At 41.1% G+C, this 21,893-nt stretch overlaps 1 protein-coding gene across 1 annotated transcript; it reads right to left on the bottom strand.

Moving 5' to 3' along the window:
* Positions 1 to 3,099: 3,099 nt before the first annotated feature.
* LOC136233530 (stigma-specific STIG1-like protein 1) lies at positions 3,100 to 4,136 on the bottom strand. The gene has a single exon (XM_066023213.1). It carries the CDS (start codon positions 4,104 to 4,106, stop codon positions 3,693 to 3,695), a length of 414 nt encoding a protein of 137 aa, XP_065879285.1. The 5' UTR covers positions 4,107 to 4,136; the 3' UTR covers positions 3,100 to 3,692.
* Between the last annotated feature and the right edge of the window lie 17,757 nt (positions 4,137 to 21,893).

The raw sequence follows: 21,893 nt of genomic DNA, 5'->3' as shown, positions 1-21,893 counted from the left end.
TAAAATACCTTGACGCATTTCAAATTATTCTAATTATTTAATACAAAATTTCCAACAAAAATTAATAGCATTGATTTTTAGTTTGTTTGATAACATAATATGTAACTTACAATTTTTTTTAAAGGATAGAGGATGGGTTTGAACCAACAACTTCTCACCGGTGTATCAATTGTGTTGTGCTCTTTTGATTTTAAGTTACAATTTTAAGTTAAACAATATTAACTAACATTTTTAAATTCAATGTTTATTCTTAGTATTTATCAAACAGTTGCGTCATTTAATACTTTTAACATCTATAATATTTAGTATTTATTTGTTCAGCACTTAATTTATTTTATAGTTAAACACCACCAGTGTGAGAAGCTTAATTAGGTGTATAATTCTGCATTAACCCTATAATTTTTAGAATTGTCAAAATAGGTAAATGAGTTGACCAAACTCATTTAATAAATGGATTCACACAATCCAACCCATTCAATAAAAGGTTGAGACGATCCATTTATAAATAAGTTGACATGAGCCAACTCATTTATTAAATGAAATGACTTGTTTAACTTGATTAACTAAATATAATTAAATATTAAAAAAATATAAAAGCGTAAAAACAAAAAAAAACATTAAAAAGAAAAGAGAAAACATGAAAATGTGAATAAAGGTATGACTGTGAGAAAATGGTTTGATTAGAAGAAAATGACTTTGGTTGGTGTGGGTATATTTGTAATTAGTACATTTGCTCTTAGGAGCTATTTTCCTATTCCACATGACAAACTTATCAAAGTTTTCAAGGGTATATAAAGGTTTGGCCCTTATAAGCCTTTAAATTGTGTTTAGTGGGTTTTGACAAATATACCACACGCGCGTGCTCGCTCGTTGGCTCGACTGGACTGTGTCCGAATTTTATTTTTAATTTTCTTCACAATATTCGTTTTACTCCTTTGAAGTTTTTGAAACATGTTAAGGGGTCGGTTGAAGATTGGGTATGGTTTTTAGGATTTTGAAAATAAAATAATAAAAAGACAAAATGTACCTCTGATTTTTTTGACTTTGACTGCCATGTCATCTTTTTTAACACCATTAAATTTTTTGGACCATGTTTGCTACAGAATGAACTTCAAGCCATCTGTTTGCAAATTTTGAAACCACATAGTTTATGATTGGAAACGGATGGAACCATAATGTTTATTTTTGTACTTTTTCCTATTTAATTTTAATAGGATTACTCGAATTCTGTGCAAAAAGACATGGACAGTTACGAGATTCAAAGAATTACCTATAACTGGTACGAAACGGATATCATATGAGATTATTTCCCAAGTCCTTAATCTATATCTTAAAAATCAATTATGTTCAAACTTTTAAATTCACCAATTAAATTCTCAATATATATCTTGATTCTAACCTTCTAAATTCACTAATTTATAAGTTCTCAATATAAACCACTAATAAGATACATTCCTTAATTGTAATAAATTTTTTTTGTTTTTTTTATACTTTTAGTTTTGGTTTAATTATCATTATTTTATGATATTTTGAATTTCGATTATCGATTAAGTTATTTTATATTTTTCTATTAGTATTTTATGATATTTTAAATGTTAGTTATGTCAGTTTTAATGGATAAGGGTATCTTCTTGAGAAGTCCAATGCAAGAGTGAGGGGAAGCTCACACGGCATTGTTACCTGAGTCACACATCGTGTGGCTAGCTTGTTGGAGTTTCTGGAGTTTTGGCTAGATTTATACGGGGTGTGCCTATTCTCACACGTCGTATGTCTATTTCGAGAGAGTTACCGAAAAAGTTCCCTAAAACTGTGTGAGTAGCCTGAGTTTATTAGCCATATGACGTGTCGTGTTGGCCGCACACCGTGTAGGATTACTTCATCACTAAAGAAACAAGTCTATCACCATCCTGATCAAATCTATTTGCTACTTTGTGATTAGTTACTGATTTGTCGCTAGTTTTCATTACCTCAATATTACCCCTATTTGTATTTAGATTAAAACCTTAGTGAGGATTTTTAAGTCATTTATTCTTTAATTGTGGGAGGTATTTAAATTCTTATTTTTCTAAGGAAGCTCAACTTTTATAAAATCAAATACAAATTCCTTTTGGAAGTAGAAGGTTTGTAACCTATATCTTGGGATTAACTCCTACTAATCAAGTTAGTGAAGAACTTCTTTTGTTGATTTACGATCAAAATCAACTCTAGCATCATGAGTTCGTATCAGTTGGTATCAGAACCAATCGTTTTCTTAACCCGGGACTTATTTTGGCGATGGTTCAACTGAGGCTACCATAGAATCCATGGAGATTGCAGACTAGAAGATGGAGGATTTTGAGGTCGAGATTAGGGAGCTAATAAGGGAACAAAATTGAGCCCTACTCGAAGAACAAAAGGAATCTATGGAAAGCTTCAAGCTAAAAGTGCGTAGTATGATGCAACAACCCATCGGAAGTCCTAACCGGAGGAATGAGGAGATTCTGATACCCCAAACCCAAAGACAACCCACACCACCATGTTCACTACCACCAAGGTGGAATCTAGCACAACAAACAACTACAACAAGTGGGTCCTAGAGCTCACGAGGTAAGAAGACCTCAAAATAAAAATATTCAAAAATTAAAATTGCTTAGAATGACATTCACTAGAAAACCATATTTTTTATTTTCCAAAATCACATTTGGATATCTCTCTCGAAAAAATGCACGTTCTCTCCTAACCGAACAACACCTAAATGATCTCAAAACGAAAATTTCAAAAATTACTGTTGCTTAGAATATCATCAGTTCTTGGATTTTTTTTCTTTTTGAGACTGTCAGTGATCATTTTGAAACATTGATTAAAGTTTAGTGGTCATGGGCATAACAAAGTGTAAAGTCTAATAACTTTTATGTTACATTTTAAAGTTAAGTAGTCATACCATGAAAATTGATAAAGTTGAAGATGAGCGTACTTTACCCCTTCATATTTATATTTGGGTTCTATCCTGACTTTATTTAACCATTAATTTACATATTTTCAATCACCTCTATTTAATAATAATAATAATAATAATAATAATAAAAGTACCCAAAGATATAGACTGTCCAATATAAATAATACAAATTCCATTCATATGTTAATCATAAATTAAGTGATACATCAATACAAGTTACAACAAATTATGATTTAGTAAATACAAAAGTATTAATTAATTAATAATCACATACATGAATTAACATTTTTAAAGAATAACAAAGCACTATATTACAAAACACTATCATATTTCAATAATGGATCGATCAGAGACGGTCTAAGACGCCTCCCTCTATCTGAAAAGACTATATCGGGATACTATAATTGTATCTCTACCTTCTTCTCAAGCTTTGCGACTGATAATATTCACAGTTTCATTTATTCAATCAAACAAATCGAATATTTTTATATTCTTTTTTTTTTCTCGTAGCAATAAAACTTATAGGATAAATACAAATTTAGCACTATGTCAACATACAAAGCAATGCAATTTTAAATCTAGTATTTACCAGACGGTGCAATTCTCGTGTTAACAGAAGATGGGTTTATCTTCTGTTGTATGCGACTTAAAATTGCACCGTCTCGTAAACATTAGATTTAAATTGCATTGTTTTGTACGTGAAAGCTAATCCGCTTTCATAGAGCTAAATTTGTACCTTGAAACATTATTAGGTATTCTATGCATAACTACACATTCCATACACACATTTACTTCCTTTCTTACACTTATTACTGCAACCTCCACAATTCTTCTTATCAAACATAGGATTCACACACTTCCCTCGGCAACAAATCTCAGAATACTTACACTTATTTCCACATTTACCGCAGTTAAACTTGTCAGTAAGAGAATTGACACATTTCTTCTTACAACAGTCCGGTCCGGGACTATTTTTGACTCGGCAAACCCTTGGATATATATTGCATGTCATAGCGGCTCTGCTGCTCTTTTCTGCTAGGAAACGGTTTATTCCTCGCAGAGAAGACACTGATTTTTCATCTTCGGGCGAGAAAGCAACAATGGGTTCAAAAATGAGAAGTATAGCTAGTAAGAAGAAGATTATCTTTTGATTTAGAGAGTAATTACCCATTTTGAAATTAAGAGGATGAGAATTATTGAATTGGAATTGGATAATTGGATGGAGATTAATGGAGAGGTTTGATGGGTTTATATAGAGATGATTAATTATTGATTAGTGGAGGATTGGTAATTATATGATTAATCAATTAATCATAGTTAAGGTGGTAAGTTGCTAATATGAGATTAATTAGTTAATATCTATAGTGGAGCGGTCTAATTCAACGTTCTCATATTCAACATCAACTTGAGCAAGTTAGGCTTTGAGAATTTTTAATACATTCAAAATTAGGCCTCAAATTTTTTTTTTTTTTTTTTTTTTGATAGAAATTGAAAAAAAAACATTGGAGTAATATTACTGTATTAGGCCATTTTCCAATACGAAAGGGTAGGGATGGCAACGGGTACTGTACATGCGGATACCCAGCACTACTCAATCCTAGTGGGATTATCTGTATCTTGTATAAAAGGGTATGGAACCAGTATGAGATCAAAACCATTCTCTGTTAGAGTAATGAGACGGGTATGGGAATACCTCTGCAGGGTGCCCGGTACCCGTCATAACTCTTTTATTTTATATATTAAAAAGTACTATTATTTTTTAGATGTAAGATGTGATATTTGAACTTCAACCTTTTGTTTTTCAACCATTGAGTGATACCAATAAACTACTTTATTCTTATTGATTAAGTTTCAATTTTAATATAAATGATTTATTAAATTTGTACTTTGTTAAATTTGTAATATTTTTTGTATAATTTATTGATTCTTAATGGGTAAGAGTACTCGCGAATTAAATGGGACGAGTATGGGATGCAAAAAGTATACTCATTAGAGTAGTGGGACGGGTACGGGTAATTAAAAAATGAACGAGTAAAGATTTGGAATTGACACCATCCACGAGTACCCTACTCGTTGTCATCCCTACAAAAGGGAGAGATGGACGTATTGCAAACTTTTTTTTCTTAATACCAACATTTAGTTTAGGGAGCTGAAATGTAGGTCATGGCTAAGTGATAAAAATGAAAGAGCATTACAAAGAAATGCGGGAGGGACATGACAGTTGCAGTAGAGTGACAGTTCGAATTCTGTATATATAGAATTCGAACGGATAACAGATACAACTGTTCACAAATGAACACAATTATTTATAAATAGAGATGACTGTTAGAATTAATCTATGTATAAAAACATTAATTCAGCTTAGCTTATGAATAGAATTCGGCTCAAGTATTTACAAATAAAAAATTAATGGCCGAAGTAAAAATAGGCCGATTCAAAGTCCCCCATTTCGGAGCTGCATTCGCATCGCTCACGTTATGCGGATGCGCTCCTAATACAGTGGTGCTTCGATTGTATCTCCATGAGTAAGAGGATATTTTCTCTACGAATTAGTTACATCATTTAATACTTTTAACATTTATAATATTTACTATCTATTTGTTTTTTTTATAGTATGTATTTATCCAGCACTTAATTTTATAGTCAAACACCACCAGCGTAAGAAGCTTAATTAGGTGTAGAATTATGTATTAACCCTATAATTTCTAGAACTGCAAAATAGGTAAATGTGTTAATCCAACTGTTGGCCCAAAATAAATAAATTTTATTTTATATATATATAATGCTTGTTTGTCAATTTTAGGATATAGTTTTCATTGTATCTAGAAAATAATAATGATAAAATAAAAATAATAAATACATTCGTAAATTCATCCCAAATACGCGAGGCGTACATCTTCATACGTGGGGCGTACTCCACACATCCAAAGGCGTTTCAAGATCAGGAGCACGTTTACGCGGGGCGTGCATTTCCATACGCATGGCGTATACCGCGCATCCGAAGACGTTCCACTTCAGAGACTCGTTTACGCGGGACGTACCCTTCCATACGCCACGCGTAAACGTCATCGACAGAACGCGCAAGCTTTAGAAGCCCTGATACGTAGGGCGTAACCGACATTACGCGGGGCGTATCCTCTCTTCCGGCAGCAGTTGGAAGCAGTCAACATCAGTTAGTGGGAGTTGAAGAAGTTAAGTTAGTTGGTGATGTGGCAAGTTAGTGGGAGAGAATTTCAAGGGGTAGTTGGTGAATAATTACCAAAATGCCACTGAATAATTACCAAAATACCACTCCAAAATACTATAAATAGACCCCCTCCCCTTCATAAAAAATCACTCAATCCAACACAACAAAACCCCTTCCTAAGGTCCCTTCCAAAGCTCTCTAGTTCTTAGTTCTAGTTCTTAGTTCTTAAGTCCCTTTGTTCTTAGTTCTTCGTTCTTTCTTTCATTCTTCGTTTTTTCTTAGCTTCGATTCCTCTTTTAGCTCTTCTTTAGCTCCAATTAAAGTTCCAATAGCCTCTTTCCAAGTTTTTCTAATTCAATTTTGATGACCCGCGAGGCTAAACCGGGTCATACTCATTTCGCAGGCCCAGCCCATACTTAGACCTATGGTCTAAGATCGGATGAGACCCGAATAAAGGAAGCGGGCGCAGCGAGTAACCGCCCCGAATGGGACCCGAATAAGCGGAAACGGATGAAGCGAGTAACCGCCCCGAATTCCTAAACGGAGCATCAAGACTCCCACTCAGAACCACGTTCGTTGCCATGAAAGCCACGAAAGGGACATTGCCTAAAAAGGGGGAACCGCCCTCAGAACGTGGCCCACTAAGGAGTAACCGCCCTCGGCGGTTACCTAAAAAACACCTATAAAAGGCCTTAAGAACGAGGGAAAAAGGTACGCTCACATTTTTCCCCGCAATACTATTGTCAAATTACCAACCTTCTTACAAAAATTGACTTGATCGTCGGAGAGTTTTCCCGGAGATCCTGTCTCCGGTTCTGTTTTGCAGGTAACTCTGGCAGAGAATATCAAATCGGATCCGGCAAGTTATCATTGGTGCGGTGAAGGTGGACCTTTTTTACCAACATTTGGTTAAAGGTACACGAAGAACATGTCAAAACCATCACGAACGACCGGCGTTACCACTAGATCAACCAGTATGAACTCCAGGGGACCACGGATTGCGAATTCGCAACCTGCAAGTACACAGCCTGTGGTGCCTAGCTCATCGGGTCCTTCGGGACAATTGAGTCCCTTATTGGAAGTCCAAGTGCAAACTGAGATGGAAATGTCCAATAGTGATTTCGTGCAGATGGCAGGACAAGTCTTGGCTTCGAACATGAGCCAGGCGGCTGGAGATCGAATGATTAATTTACTAACTGCCCTCGCCGAACACAATACCACCGTGGCGGCTTCTCCTCAAGAACCTGTGGTTATCTCAACACAATCACCGACTATCCCTGTCATATCGGCCCTCCCGCAGCCATCTCAGGCGCCAAATCAAGTGGGCCAGAGTAGTCGCACAAACCCACACAGCCACCCGAGCAACTACTCGCACCCAGATCTCATTACAACGATACATCCGACCTGGCAGCCATCCCAACCGTTGCCAGGAGTGCAAGGCACTCTTCCGCTACAGCAAGTGGAACCTTTTCCTCACAGACATTCGGAGTTGATGACTCCTGGGCGAGAGCACACATGGAACTTTGATCCTATAAGGGGACAGCGGTTAGTCCCCCAACAGGCACACGTCTCAACACCGATGGGCGGATGGATGCCACCCAGAATTCACCAGCAGCGGATGGAAGAAGTCCGGTGAATACCCGATATTGACTTAGAAGATCAATTACGAAGCATGATGGAGCGAATGGGGTACTCGCCTAGGCCGAGAGCAGAGGTCCAGAGCGATTCACCTTTTGCCCCTTCGTTGCGGGAATTCATTCCAGATCACAGAATCAAAGCGCCCGCGATACCTAAATACTATGGGGATCCAAATTCTGATCCTGAGGCTCATGTCAGGAACTACAGAGAACTAATGGATGTTGCAGGAGCGAGTGAAAGCATCATTTGCAGGTTATTCTCGACAACTTTGGGCGGAGCCGCATCTGAATTGTTTCGATCTTTACCCGCAGAATCTATTCATAATTGGCATCAATATAGTCAGGATTTCTGTGCGAAATTTGTGGGCTGTAAGGCAGCGGATGTGACGGATAGGCAGCTGAAGGAGATCAAACAGAGGAACTATAATTCCCTAAGGGAATTTGTTGTCGCATTCAACGATATTCTGGTGCGATTGCAAAACCCGGATATCGTGAGCATCCGCAACATCATGGCAGATGGAACCAAAGATTGGAGTATGCGGGAGGAAATCATCCGCAACAAGCCGCGCACAGTGGCCGAACTCATGAAAATAGCAAAGGAATTCATGGAAGTGGATGATGTCAACAGGGAACATAGGGCTCAAACCCGGCGATAAAGAGATGCCGCTAGATCCACTTCGGACAATCGGCGCCAGACCCAGTCCAAAAGTAATTTTGTTCGAAGAGGCGATCGCCCCTTTCAAAGTGGCGGATATCAGACACCATTAAACACGACTCGCCAGGAGGTGTTACTTTGGATCGAAAAGAGCCCCCTGAAGAAGGATGTGCGGTTCCCCGAGGTAAAAGGTCGAACCAGTTTGGGGCGACATCCTAACAAATATTGCAGGTTCCACAGATTGAACGGCCACGACACGAACGATTGCTATGAATTGAAGAAGGAGATTGAAAGGCTGATCGAAAGGGGCAAGCTGAATCAATTTGTACGAAAGGAGACTAGTGACGAGAAAGCAACGTTACCACATGAAGAAGAGGCAAGGCCCGAAAAGAAGCAGAAAAAAGGAGTGATAAACGTGATAGCCGGCGGGATCTATGAGCCTCCAACAAAAAGAGCTCGTCGTGAACAGCGAAAAAGCAACACTCATAGGGGGGATGCCCTCAATTACTCATTCACGCGAATCACGGGTCCTTATTGATACTGGCAGTTCTTGTAATGTTATTACTCGGACTGCATTCAACAAGTTGGGAATTAATGACGAGCGAGTGGAGCATACATTCATGGATGTAACAGGTTTTGGGGGTCAATCCTCTCAAACAAGTGGACAGGTGGTGTTGGAGGCAGAAATGGGCGATAAAAAGCTAAAATGGTGAGGTGATTTAGAATTCGCAATTGTTGATCTCCCATTGGCCTACAACATAATTCTGGGACGCCCATTCCTGTCAGAAACGGAGTCGCTCATCTCAATGAAGCATTTAACATTACATTTACCAACACACCAAGGGCGAGTCATAGTTGAAGGTGATCAACTTGTATCTCAACAGGCCTATACATTGTCACTTGAACCAAAGCCAAACGAGGAAGATATGGTAGAGGAGAAGTTGCCAGCGGAAGCATTGGGAGAAACGGAACTATTCGCCATCTCAAGCGACAAAAATATGCGAATAGCGACGGGCCTCCCCGAAGAAACGAAGAAAGCCATTGCCGAGGTGCTGGTCCAATGTGAGTTGGCATTTGCCACCCCAAATGAAATACTGAAAGGAATAAGTCCAGACGTAGCAACCCATCGTTTGAATGTAGACAAAGGTGCAACCCCAGTGCGACAGAAAAAGAGAGGACATGCTCCTGAGCGGCAAAAGGCGATTGAAAAAGCAGTGGCGGATTTGCTAAAGTCAGATGCAATTCGAGAAGTCACCTATCCGGAGTGGTTAGCCAATGTGGTGCTAGTCAAAAAGCCAAATGGAACGTACAGAATGTGCGTCGACTTCAAAGATCTGAACAAGGCATGTCCGAAGGATATGTATCCGCTTCCTAACATTGATATATTGGTAGATGGAACTGCAGGATATGAAGCTTTATCATTCACCGACGTGAAATCCAGTTACCATCAGATACCCATGGAGAAGGCGGATGAAATCAAAACATCGTTCATAACTCACCAGGCGACTTATTGCTTCAAGGTGATGCCCTTTGGATTGAAAAACGCGGGAGCAACATACCAGAGGATGATGAACAAGATATTTTCAGACAAATCCGGCGAGAACTTCTCGATCTACGTTGATGACATGATCATCAAAAGCAAGAAAATGCAAGACCACCCGCAGGATATCAAAGAAATCCTGGAAGTGCTAATCAAATATGGCCTCAAATTGAACCCAGAGAAATGCACATTCGGAGCAAGAGCGGGAAAGTTCCTGGGTTTCATTGTTAGCGGCAAGGGAGTTGAGGCGAATCCCGAGAAGGTTAAAGCAGTAATGGAGATGAAAACGTCGAGGAGCATAAGAGAAGTACAGAGACTAAATGGGCGGTTGGTGGCATTAGGGCGATTCATATCATGCTCAGCTAGGAGATGTCTACCTTTCTACAATGCCATCAAAAAATCCAAGTCCTTTGAATGGACGCCGAATTGTCAAGAAGCATTCGAGGGGATAAAGCGATTACTGTGTTATCCGCCCTTAATGAGTAGGCCGGAGGATGGAGAAGATTTATTTCTCTACGTATCCGTCACCAATATGGCGATATGTACTGTGATGGTGCGAGAAGAAGAAGGGCAACAATATCCAGTGTACTACGTGAGCAAAGTCCTGAAGGATGCAGAACTCCGGTATTCGAAGTTGGACAAAATGGCCCTCGCAGTGATAACCATGGCGGCTAGATTGAAACCAACTTTCAGGCGCATACTATCATTGTGAGAACTGGCATCCCAATGCGAAAGGTATTACAGAAACCTGACACATCCGGCCGGTTGATGGAATGGTCAATTCGCCTGGGAGAATTCGATATTCGCTATGAAGGGAGACCAGCGCTAAAGAGCCAAGTACTCACCGATTTCGTGAACGAATTCACCTGGGATGACGATGAATGTCCGAAGGCACAAAAAGAAGAGTGGAGCATGTACACAGATGGGGCATTATCTACAGATGGAGCTGGGCTGGGAGTCGTCATCAAGGGCCCGGAGGTTATTCGCATGTGCTATGCAGCAAAATTAACTTTCAAAACTACCAATAATGCCGCAGAGTATGAAGCAATGATATGCGGATTGAAGTTGCTCAATGAACTCACCCCAGAAAGAGTGGTAATCTACAGCGATTCCAAACTCATGATAAACCAGATCACAAAAAATTATCTGGTGAAACAGGAGGAGCTAGTAAAATACCATCAGGTAGTCGGCAGATTGACACAAGAGTTAACGCACAAGGGAGTCGTTTGGGAGATGGTACATGTTCCGCGAGGCCAAAATGCAAAGGCTGACGAATTGGCAAAAGCAGCGGCAAGTAGAGAACCATGGAGTCAAAAGGCATGCAATTTGGAAATAAAATCAGCACCAGCATTCGAGGTCGATCAGATTATGGTCATCGAAGAACTGGAAGACGATGAAGATTGGCGGATGCCCATTCGCCAATATCTGGAGCAGGGAGATTTACCGGTTGATAAGAGCTTAGCCAGAAAGCTAATTGGGCAGTCAGCTCGATACTCAATTCGAGAGGGAACTTTGTATCGGAAATCGTACACATGTCCATGGTTGAAATGCATTAGTCGCAACGAAGGAGACTACGTGCTGCGAGAATTATATGAAGGAATTTGTGGCGCACACGAAGCTTCGGCGGCGTTGGCAAGAAAGGTCAAACTGATGGGATACTACTGGCCCAAGGTGGTGGAAGATTCCCAGAAGATGGTTGCGGAATGTCACAATTGTCAAATACATGCGAATGAAAAGCATGTTCCCGGAGCCGAACAAATCGCTATAATGATGGCGTGGCCATTCGCAACATGGGGAATCGATATAGTGGGTCCATTCCGAGAAACGACAAAGAAAAGGAAGTACTTGATAGTCGCAGTTGACCACTTCAGCAAATGGGTAGAAGCGGAGGCAGTAACCGCACAAACACCTGAGCGAATGATCGAGTTCTTACGAGAGAACATTATCATGCGATTTGGAATCCCGCAAAAGCTTATAACCGACAATGGCACCCAGTTCAACTGTGCCAAGTTCAAAACATACTGCGAAAGCATGGGGATCAAAAATCATTTTTCTTCCGTAAACCATCCCCAATCGAATGGTATGACGGAGGTTACCAACAGGGCCATGATTCAAGGCATCAAGAAGCGGCTAGGAGACAAAAAAACAGGTTGGGCGGATGAGGTACCCCATATGTTGTGGGCATACAGAACCTCTGTAAAGGCAGCAACAGGCGAAACACCTTTCTCGCTAGTTTATGGAGCCGAAGCAGTCCTACCTGTTGAAATCAAGTCGCCCACAGATCGGATAATTTATTATTGCGACACACAAAATCCTATCAACATTAGAGATGCTTTGGATTCTGTGGAGGAACGAAGAGAAAAAGCTTACATGCGAATGGCAGTATACCGCAATAGAATCAAGAAATATCATGACAGAAGAATGCGAAAAGTAATAATCAACGAGAACGACTTGGTCTTGAAAAAAGCGGATAAAATACAATCCAGAGATGGCAAAGGAAAGCTGGGCGTCAACTGGATCGGACCATACAAAGTATCCAAGAAGCTGGGACCAGCCACTTTTGAAATAGAAGAAATGAGCGGAAAGAAGCTCCCGCGCACCTGGAATCTAGAGAATCTACGCCTATATAAAAAGGCCGAGTAGTTCGAGGAAATGACGAGTACTCTTTTTCCTTTTATGAGTTTTTCCCATTGGGTTTTCTGATAAAAGGTTTTAATGAGGCTTTGATCCCACACAGTTGGTGTACCTATGTAATAAACCTTTTCTCTTTATCAATAAAGGTATCCAATTATTACATTTATTCAATATGTTACGCCCGAATGCGGATTGTTCTTAAAAACACATAAATGTGTTGCCTATTAAAGAAAGGCGGATGCATGATTACGCATCACTCGCAAAACCCTTAGGGTTAAACTCAAAAAACACATAAATGTGTTGCCTATTAAAGAAAAGCGGATGCATGATTACGCATCACTCGCAAAACCCTTAGGGTTAAACTCAAAAAACACATAAATGTGTTGCCTATTAAAGAAAGGCGGATGCATGATTACGCATCACTCGCAAAACCCTTAGGGTTAAACTCAAAAAACACATAAATGTGTAGCCTATTAAAGAAAGGCGGATGCATGATTACGCATCACTCGCAAAACCTTATGATTAACCTTATGATTATATTATTTTCGAAAGAAAAATAATAGAGTAAGGCATAAAATTAAGCGAATAAACGAGTACTCAAAAATTGCAAAAAGGGTTTGGCCACCCTAGCGAAAGCAAAAATTACTATGAAGAATTACAAGTATGAAGTCGGCAAAAGGCAAGGATCATACATGAAAATAAAGTAACAATAATTGCACGTATAGGCAAGGCAAAGCGGCAAGTGAAAGAAAATTAATATATACGGGCAGTTTGTTACATACAAAAAGTCCAAATATAAATTAAACTATGCTACGGCTTCCTCTCCTTCACCCCTACTGCTTTCCTCGCCTCCAGCGACTCCCTCATCTCCTCCAGTGGGCGGATCTACTTCAAGCGAATCCTCAACCCTCGAATCAATAACTGCTTCAGAGGGCGGGTGTAGACACCGAGTCGGAGGACCTGTGACGAAAACCTGAAACAAGACGGTCGAAGCGATTGATTCCGGAAGTTTTGAAAAATATATAAAGAATAATAAGCTGAGGGAAATTAACGGCACGACGCGGGCACACAACGGCATCCCGCACGCGGACGACGATGGTCGAACACCCGCTTGACGGCTCGAGACGTGCGCGCGGCGTCCGTCGGACGCACCGTGAGTGGCACGCTCTCGACGCCCGAACAATGCCTGGGACCGCTGGCGGTGCGCGCCCTCGTGGGCCGTTGAGCACACGTGCCTGGCAGCGCGGGGCGCGCGTTCGGCGGCCGCGACGTGCGAGCGTCTAGCTGCGCGGAACGCGCGCTCGGCGGCCACGGAGTGCACGCGTCCGACGGTGCGGGGCACGCCCCGAGGGTCGCCGGGCGGGCACCCAACCACGTCGGGCGAACACTCAACGCGTCGGGCGGACGCCCGACGAGGGTTGGGCGGCCGCCCAACCACAATGGGCGACGCCCAATTTTTTTTGATAGTCGTCCATTGTTCCGGGATCCGTTTCCCTATATAAGGGCATGGATCCCAAGGTGAAGGAGGGGCCGTTTTGGGGGAAAAAACTTTCTCACTCTAAACATTTTTAGAGAGAGAGAGTAGATTTTTTTGAGAAAAATATTTTTTTTTTCTCAAAAATTCCAAATTTCCTAAGTTCAATTTTTACTAAATTTTTATTAAAATCGAGAGCTCGCGGTTCGTGGAATCAATCGGCTTCGACTGTCAGATACCGAATCAAAGGTATTATCCGAGGACTAGACTCTTTATTTTATTTAATTTATTTCTCTCCTTCTATTTATTTTTTTATGCTATAGTTTTTATTCCTTTAGTCATTTATTTTGTCACATTTTATTTAGTTAGCGTATATATTTAATTTTCGTTTCGTGTTAAATAAAATTCGGTTTTGTTTTAAAATAAAAACCTCGTTTTGGATATCCCAATACGAACCGTGATCCGATAAAAAGGTAGTTCGGGTATCGAAAATGTTGTAATTATAAGTTTTTTATTTAAAAGAGGTTTCCAAATAACGTTTTAAAATAAAAACATCGTTTTAGGAACTTCCGTTTTCGACTATGATCCATCTTTGGTAGTTCGGAAGTCCAAAGCGATTGAATTAGATTTAATTTAAGGCTTTTGAACAAATCTGGAAAATATGGGAGTGCTGTTGTAATTCGCTAATTCTGTCACTAAAGGCTGTTTACCGACGGATTTTCCGTCGGTAAATCTGCCAAAATGTAAAAAATGCCATTTCGGTCCCTTTTTCTTAACTTTTAGACTTTTAATCCTTAGTATATATATATATAATTATGTAATATATTCTTTTCAAATTGTTTTAAAACTTTAACATATATAATTATTTTAGGAGATTGATATTCCTTTTTTTTTTTGTATATGTACATATTACTTTCTTTTTTATTATTATTCATTTAAATTACATTAAATTCTATTTTAAATGTTATTTACTTGGGCATTTTGGGAGATAATTAGTAGATATTGGGGGATGAACATATAGTCTTTTTGACATTAGGATTATATTAGTTATGTATATATATAGTTTTGGGGTATATTTGGGTTATCTTAATTATTGTTAAATAAAATTATTTTGAGTGATAAATGCTATTTTCTTATTTATGAATTTCATTCACTATTTTCTTATGTTTAAAGTATAAATATATTATTTTCATTATTCTTTCTTATATATGTATTAGATAGTATATTTTCTTTTACTCTTATTTTATGTCTTTTGGGCTAAAATGTGTAAATATATATATCTATATTATTTTCTTTATTTCTTTTGGTCATTTATAAGTCCATGTTTCAAATGGGCTTCACTTGGAAAAATTAATTTTTGGGCCTAAATGTGTTTCAAATCGTCTTCAAAACACCACGTTTTAAAACCTTAGTCCGTTCCAACGATGGATTAAGCGAACATTGTAATCAAAATCGTTTTCTTTGTTAATAATGGAGATTTTGAATCGCTTTCTTAATGAATTTGTACAAAATAAAATTGACTTGTATGTTTAACCACGTTTTCTTATTAAAAGGCTTTTACTTTAACGTTTTCAATTACTCGAGTCATTCCAACGGCGATTCGGGTAAGCTTCATCAAACGGGGTTTTAAAACGCACCTAAATCGTTCCAACGGCGATTAAGGTGCGAACCATGTAATAAACATCGTTTTGGGGAAATAAGTTAATGTAGAATAGACACACAATATAACATTTAAATACGGTTGTAAATAAATCACTTCTTTCTTCCCCCTCTCTGTGTATGTATAAACATAAATGGGTGATTCTTTACTGATGTGGCTTTTCAATATCATATGCTCAAAATGGTTTCCAAAAAGAGAAAGAAAAGGGTTTCAAATGAATTTTAAACTTAAAGAAGTATACGATTAGTCCGTTATCGCCTAACATGCTGAGTAGGAGGCCGGTGGTTCATAACCGAGCGATGTCGGGGTGCCTAGTAGCCTTTCTCCGGAAAGGAGCTAGCCTTCTCGGCTCATACCTAAGTTTTCCGAACCCACACCGGTCTCCCGTAAGGGATCGGTGTTCATTTTCCCATTCGTGGGTGGCGACTCTTCCATATCTCCGAGCTCCGGCCCTGCCGAGCAGCTTGATTCCGCGATTGGTTGCTTTCGGCGCCAATCACCGCTTACGTCGCCATGAGGTTGTCCACCCCCCGGTCCGCCCGGGAGATTAGGCCGCCGCACCTCGTCTAACAAGTGGCGACTCTGCTGGGGAAGCAAGAAATTTGATTCCGGAAGGCATGCACTAAGCCCTTAACGGGGACGGATCATTTTACTTCTTTTCGTATGCATTCACGAGCATTATTGCAAACCCTTTGGGTAATTTCCGCGAAACCTCTAGCGAGAGTCCATTGGTCGCTCGAAAGAGGCTAGCGTAAGTTCCCCCTTACAGTAAGGCGCCAGAGGGTCCCCATCCATTCGTTAGGGGCGAATCTGTGCGGTCCTGTGAGGTCCCGCGGTCAGCCGTGTCAGCATATAGTAGCCTTAGAAGTTTCCATAGGATCACCCGTTACTATTTTTGATGTGATAAATGAATCAGTTCGTGTTTTCAAACCGCCATGATACGTGTCTAATCCTAAATTATGTAAAGAAAATGAGACGATGCGTTAATATATACTCATGAATCGACATACTAATTACCCTAAAACATCGAAACGATTTGAACTAAAGACGACTTAGTCATCTCATATGAATGAACACGTGCGACCCGCCTTGTCCCTTTCGGTGTCCCGACGAAGGCACGTGTTCAGGAAATACGTTATGACGTAAGCACGTATTAGTATTAATCGGTTCGGTGTTAAGGATAGTTACATTTCGATACAAGAGACTATATTAACGGTAGCCGTTATTCACATTCTTTAAATAAATTGGGATAGAACGAGATCACGACGAAACGAAAACGAAGAACATTTCTGTTTCGAACGACCTTGTTGTAACGTGAAAAGTTTCGCACAAGTAGCCCGTCCCTTCCGAATAAAAGACGAGCTTTTACGTTATGCCTTGTGTCATTCTTAAGAGAAATGGATGTGTCCGCAAAAGGTGACTAAGAAAAGAAAAGCGAAAAATGAACTAAACGACCAAAATCATTCCGAATCTACGATATATGTCAATCCCGAGAGTAGTTAAAGAAAATAAACCAATACCGTTGAATACGTGCCTCAAACGAGTGTATACCCCGTTTAAAATCTCGAAGCCGAATTAAGCCAAACCATATGATTGCGCCATATGGACGAGACTGCGGGTTTTGACTAACGACTCGATCATTTCGACCGTTACCAAAACTGCAAGAAATATGGCCCGATATACGTGTTTGCTTAAATCGTGCCTAAAGGAAGGAAAACGGTGATATCCTCGCTTCGAATAAACACGCGATTCAACGAAACGTTAATTTTCTATAACCACACTGAGATGATATATCCCGTGGATTGGGAGGAACAAAGAGTTGTAATTAGCAGAAAGATTATCGTGCGCTCAAAATAAGACTCGTCGTCTTTTCACGTAGCAAAATGAGCAAACGGATCCTCGACGCTAAGAACAAACGCGTTACGCGATGAGTCCGTTCCCTAAAATAAAATCCAAAAGTGATTCCATCACTAAATAAACACGTGGTTACGTCTCTCGATAGATCCAAAAGGTCCCGTTGTAATCCAAAAATCGAGACACGAACCCACGCGAACAAAAGGGAACGAGTCATTGACAATAACGAACGATTGGACTAGAAGAATAACTCGAACCACGTCTAAAGACTGAGATGCGCTCAAAGGGAGTCAAAACCCGAATTAATGCGTCTCACGAAAGGAGGAAAGACGAGTTATTCCGAAAGGACAATCCAACTTGGTCGATTTCTTAGTCACTGAACGTTGATACGTCAAAACGAACTGTATTGTCTGATGAATGATTTATTTTTCCGCAATAATCGACGACATCACGCGTCCCCGGGACCGCAATGTGAGCCAAAAAAACCAAAATCCTAGGAAAGAGACCTGGACCAACGAGTGTGTGGAGGAATAAGGGTGGAAGAGAGATGTTGTGATACATGTAAATAGAACTAACGTTTGTTCTTCTTATCTTATAATCGTAAATAAATAAACGCACACACCACGAATCATGCATATGAAATCATGCATACATACTAATGGATACCGTTCGCGCAGACGTCATCATTAAGCGGTTGTGGTTTCGCGAGAGTAATCGGCTTCTCAGGCAGTTTGATCAGTCGCGAGTAGACAGTCCCGAATCAGTAGTTGTGGCTTCTGAATCATCTTCATCCGAGTATACTCAGTCTTCCGTCAGTATGTCTGCAACCGACGAGAAGGTGGCTGAATTGGAGAATTCTGTGAACAATATCAACGACCAGCTGGCCGCAATCTTGGCCCAGCTAGCTGAGTTAGCACTGAAGGACAACAAGAGTGGTAGTAAGCGTGCTGAGAATGAGGTGAACGATGGCCCTCGCTTTGGGAATGAGGAGGATTATCAGGATTATGTCCGAAAACAGTTAGAGAAGGAGAAAGCTAAGGAAGAGGAGTGGAGGCAACACATCACACAGGAAGTGCAGGACTTACGCGGAGGAAGCTCCGGAAGTTAGGATTTCTATAACTTGAAGAATTGCTTGACAGCAACAGCTTTGCCTCTGAAATTCCGGCTCCTTGACATGAAAAAGTTCGATGGGACTGGAGATCCCACCGCTCACATGAATCAGTACGTTGCGGTAATGAAGCACACGATCCTAACCGAGGATCAAGTCTTGGGGCTGTTTAACACTTACCTGGAGGGGGCTGCCCTCACATGGTTCCATGCGCTGCCAATGGTGACAAAGAAGGATTGGAAGGAGTTAGCGAAGTCATTCGTCGCTCAGTATAGTTTTAACACCATGTTGGAAGTCACTTTGAAAGAGTTAGAGAGCACTAAGCAGCAGACTGGGGAATCCCTTTCAGACTTCGTGAAGAGATGGAGGGCTAAGGCCGCGGTCATGAAACAGAAGCCGCTTGAGCAAGATCAGATCCGAATGGTGATTGGCAATACGTTGCCGTACATTAAGAATAAGTTGAGATATATGTCGTTCACAGATTTCAATCAGATGTATAGTTGTGCCTTGACTGTCGAAGGCGATGGGGAGCTGAAGAAAGCTTATACCAAGTGGACGAAGTCTGGATATAGTGCCGGAGGGCCTAGCGCGAGTACGGAATCTGCGACAGTGAAAGTGGTTGATCTTAATGCTATCGAAAAGAGGCGGTTCGCCAAGTTCGATCAGACCTATGCGAAAGTTTTTGAACGTTTGCAGAAGAAGGGGTTGTTGAAAGCCCTTACCCCGTATAACAAAGCTCAACCTACTCCGTAGATTCAGGCTAGAGGATATTGTGAATTCCACAGCAGTTATGGACATACGATTGAGAATTGCGAGAGGCTGAAACACGAAATCCAAGATTTGATTGAGGAGAAGAAGATAGCTGATCCTTCATCAGCAAACCCTTCCGTTAGGCGCAATTCATTGCCTAATCATAGGGTGAGCGTGATCGGAGTTGGTTTGATGAAAACTGTAGTGATGGAATCTTTTGAGGAAGATGTAGAGGAGTTGTTGGACTCCGTCGAAAGAAGCAATGTAGGAAATGGTCTGTATGTGTCCTTCTTGGGTGAGGAACAAGAGGATGAACCAATGGAGGAAGGATCAGATGGTGGAGCACCATACGACGAGGATAGTGCCGAAGAGACCGGAGAAGGGTCGTCTTGGACTATCATGCCAAATTTGGGTTTGTTCAGTGGAGGAAGGGATCCCGAAGTGCACTTGCGTGAGTATATGCACGACATGTTTATTGAATCCTTCGGGGTAGATGAAATTGCTTAGTGGTTCCACCATTCGCTGGTAGGCGAGCCTTTGCAATGGTTCCATTCATTGCCCGACTCTTGCAAGCACGATTGGGATCGGTTGTCGGATTTGTTTCTTGAAAAGTATCAGAGAGCTGAGGATAGAACCGCGGAGCACTTTGCAATGCAGATTGGACCCATCAAGCGTCCATTGCCAAGGGTGAGCAAGTATAACGGCAATAAGGACCCTATGGAGCACCTTCACTTCTATTTGTCGGCTATGACAGCCTTGAGTTTCAAAGAGGAAGAGATCACTAGCTTGTTTTGTAATTCACTGATGGGTGAACCGCTGATGTGGTACATGTCGCTGCCGATGTATGTTAAGACCGATTGGGCAGCTATGACAAAGAGATTTATCAAGGAATATACGGTATGGATGCTAGCAGAGCAAACTCCTGATTCCCCGTCTTACCAAACACCTGATGCGGTGTTAGCAATGCCTAGGTATGGTGGATACCGGGATCCTGTAGAGCATGCGAGGATATTCCGCGATCATATGTATAACGCTGGATTCCCACAGTGTGAGTTGCATGAACATTTTCTGGAAACCTTGATGGGAGAAGCCTTATTATGGCATCAGGGTCTGTCAGAGGAAGAGATGTGCCATTGGATACCGCTCCGAAATGCCTTTGTAGCGAGATATGAAATGTACATTCCATGGACGGGATCCCTGGATGATCTGGACAGGATTAGGCAATTCCCCGAGGAACATTTTGTGGATTATGCTAGAAGGTGGAGGCACCGTTATGAGCAGTGTAATGAGACAATGAGTGATAAGGTGCAGCTTATGTGCATACAACGAGGCGCTATTCCGTTGGCCGCAAGGAGGATGAGCCGGGTGTCCCTCCGTGACTATGATGAGTTGATAGGTTGGGCTTTGTATGGATCAGCGGATCCCTTCTTCCTGAATCCGAGTGTTCCTCACGTTATGGATTTGATGGTCGTGGACATTTGGGCAAGTTCCTCGGACGAGGAGGATGCTAATCGAAGGGTTCCTATTAACATCTGGGACGAATCAGATGATGAGCCGGAAATTGCGGTAATGACGAGGTCATGTCGTGTGGCCGAAGGAAAGGCACCAATGGTAGAGACTGAGATTGGAGAAGGGTCGGCTCCTAAGCCCGATGACCAAGTTCTTGAACAGTTGAAGAAGACGCAAGCTAAGTCTACGGTCTGGGAAGTTTTATGCCATTCTAAGTACCATCGTGAGAACCTGATGAAGGAGTTACAGAATTTGGTGATCTCCACCGACACTGAGCCGGCAGCGCTAGTAGGGGCAATAATGGCCCAGAAAAAGACTGAGATCACGTTTACCGACGAGGATCTCCCAGAAGAGGGGAAGGCTCACAACAAGCCATTGTATATCCGAGCGGAAATTAACGGGAAGAAGACTAGCTGTGTTATGGTCGATGATGGATCGGCCATTAATGTTTGTCCTTTGAAGCTCTTGTCCAAGTTGGGAGTGGAGAGAGGAGATTTGATAGCTTCTGAAACAGTGATCAGAGCATACGATGACAGCCGTAGGCATATTGAAGGAGTCTTCAAGGCCAAATTGAAAGTAGGGCCGCACGAGGAAGAGACTGAATTCACAGTGTTGGACATCCCGGTAACTTTTGCTGTGTTGTTGGGACGCCCTTGGTTCCACAAGCTGGGAGGTGTGCCCTCCACGCTCCACCAAATGATCAAGTTCCCTTTCGGGGAGGAGATAGTAACAATTAGAGCTGAGAAATTGAGCTCGGTGGCAGCATTGGGAATTGAGCCTCAACCCTTCTCCGGATTCCAAATCTCTGGGATTTACGAGTCGAGCATAACCACCGATGTGGTGAAGATGATGAAAGGAGGTTTCATCCCGGGAATGGGATTAGGAGCACACCATCAAGGGTTGTCGGAGTTTCCGGATTTTAAAAGTCAGAAAACCCGGAGGGGTTTGGG

The sequence above is a fragment of the Euphorbia lathyris genome, chromosome 6, assembly GCF_963576675.1.
Source record: "Euphorbia lathyris chromosome 6, ddEupLath1.1, whole genome shotgun sequence".
NCBI lineage: Eukaryota > Viridiplantae > Streptophyta > Magnoliopsida > Malpighiales > Euphorbiaceae > Euphorbia > Euphorbia lathyris.
The sequence above is the reverse complement of the archived record's forward strand: the minus strand, read 5'-3'. Positions and strand labels throughout refer to the sequence as shown.

Bases quoted from the DNA above. Each gene is read 5' to 3' on its own strand.
- LOC136233530 (XM_066023213.1), bottom strand. From the start codon at position 4,106: ATGGGTAATTACTCTCTAAATCAAAAGATAATCTTCTTCTTACTAGCT.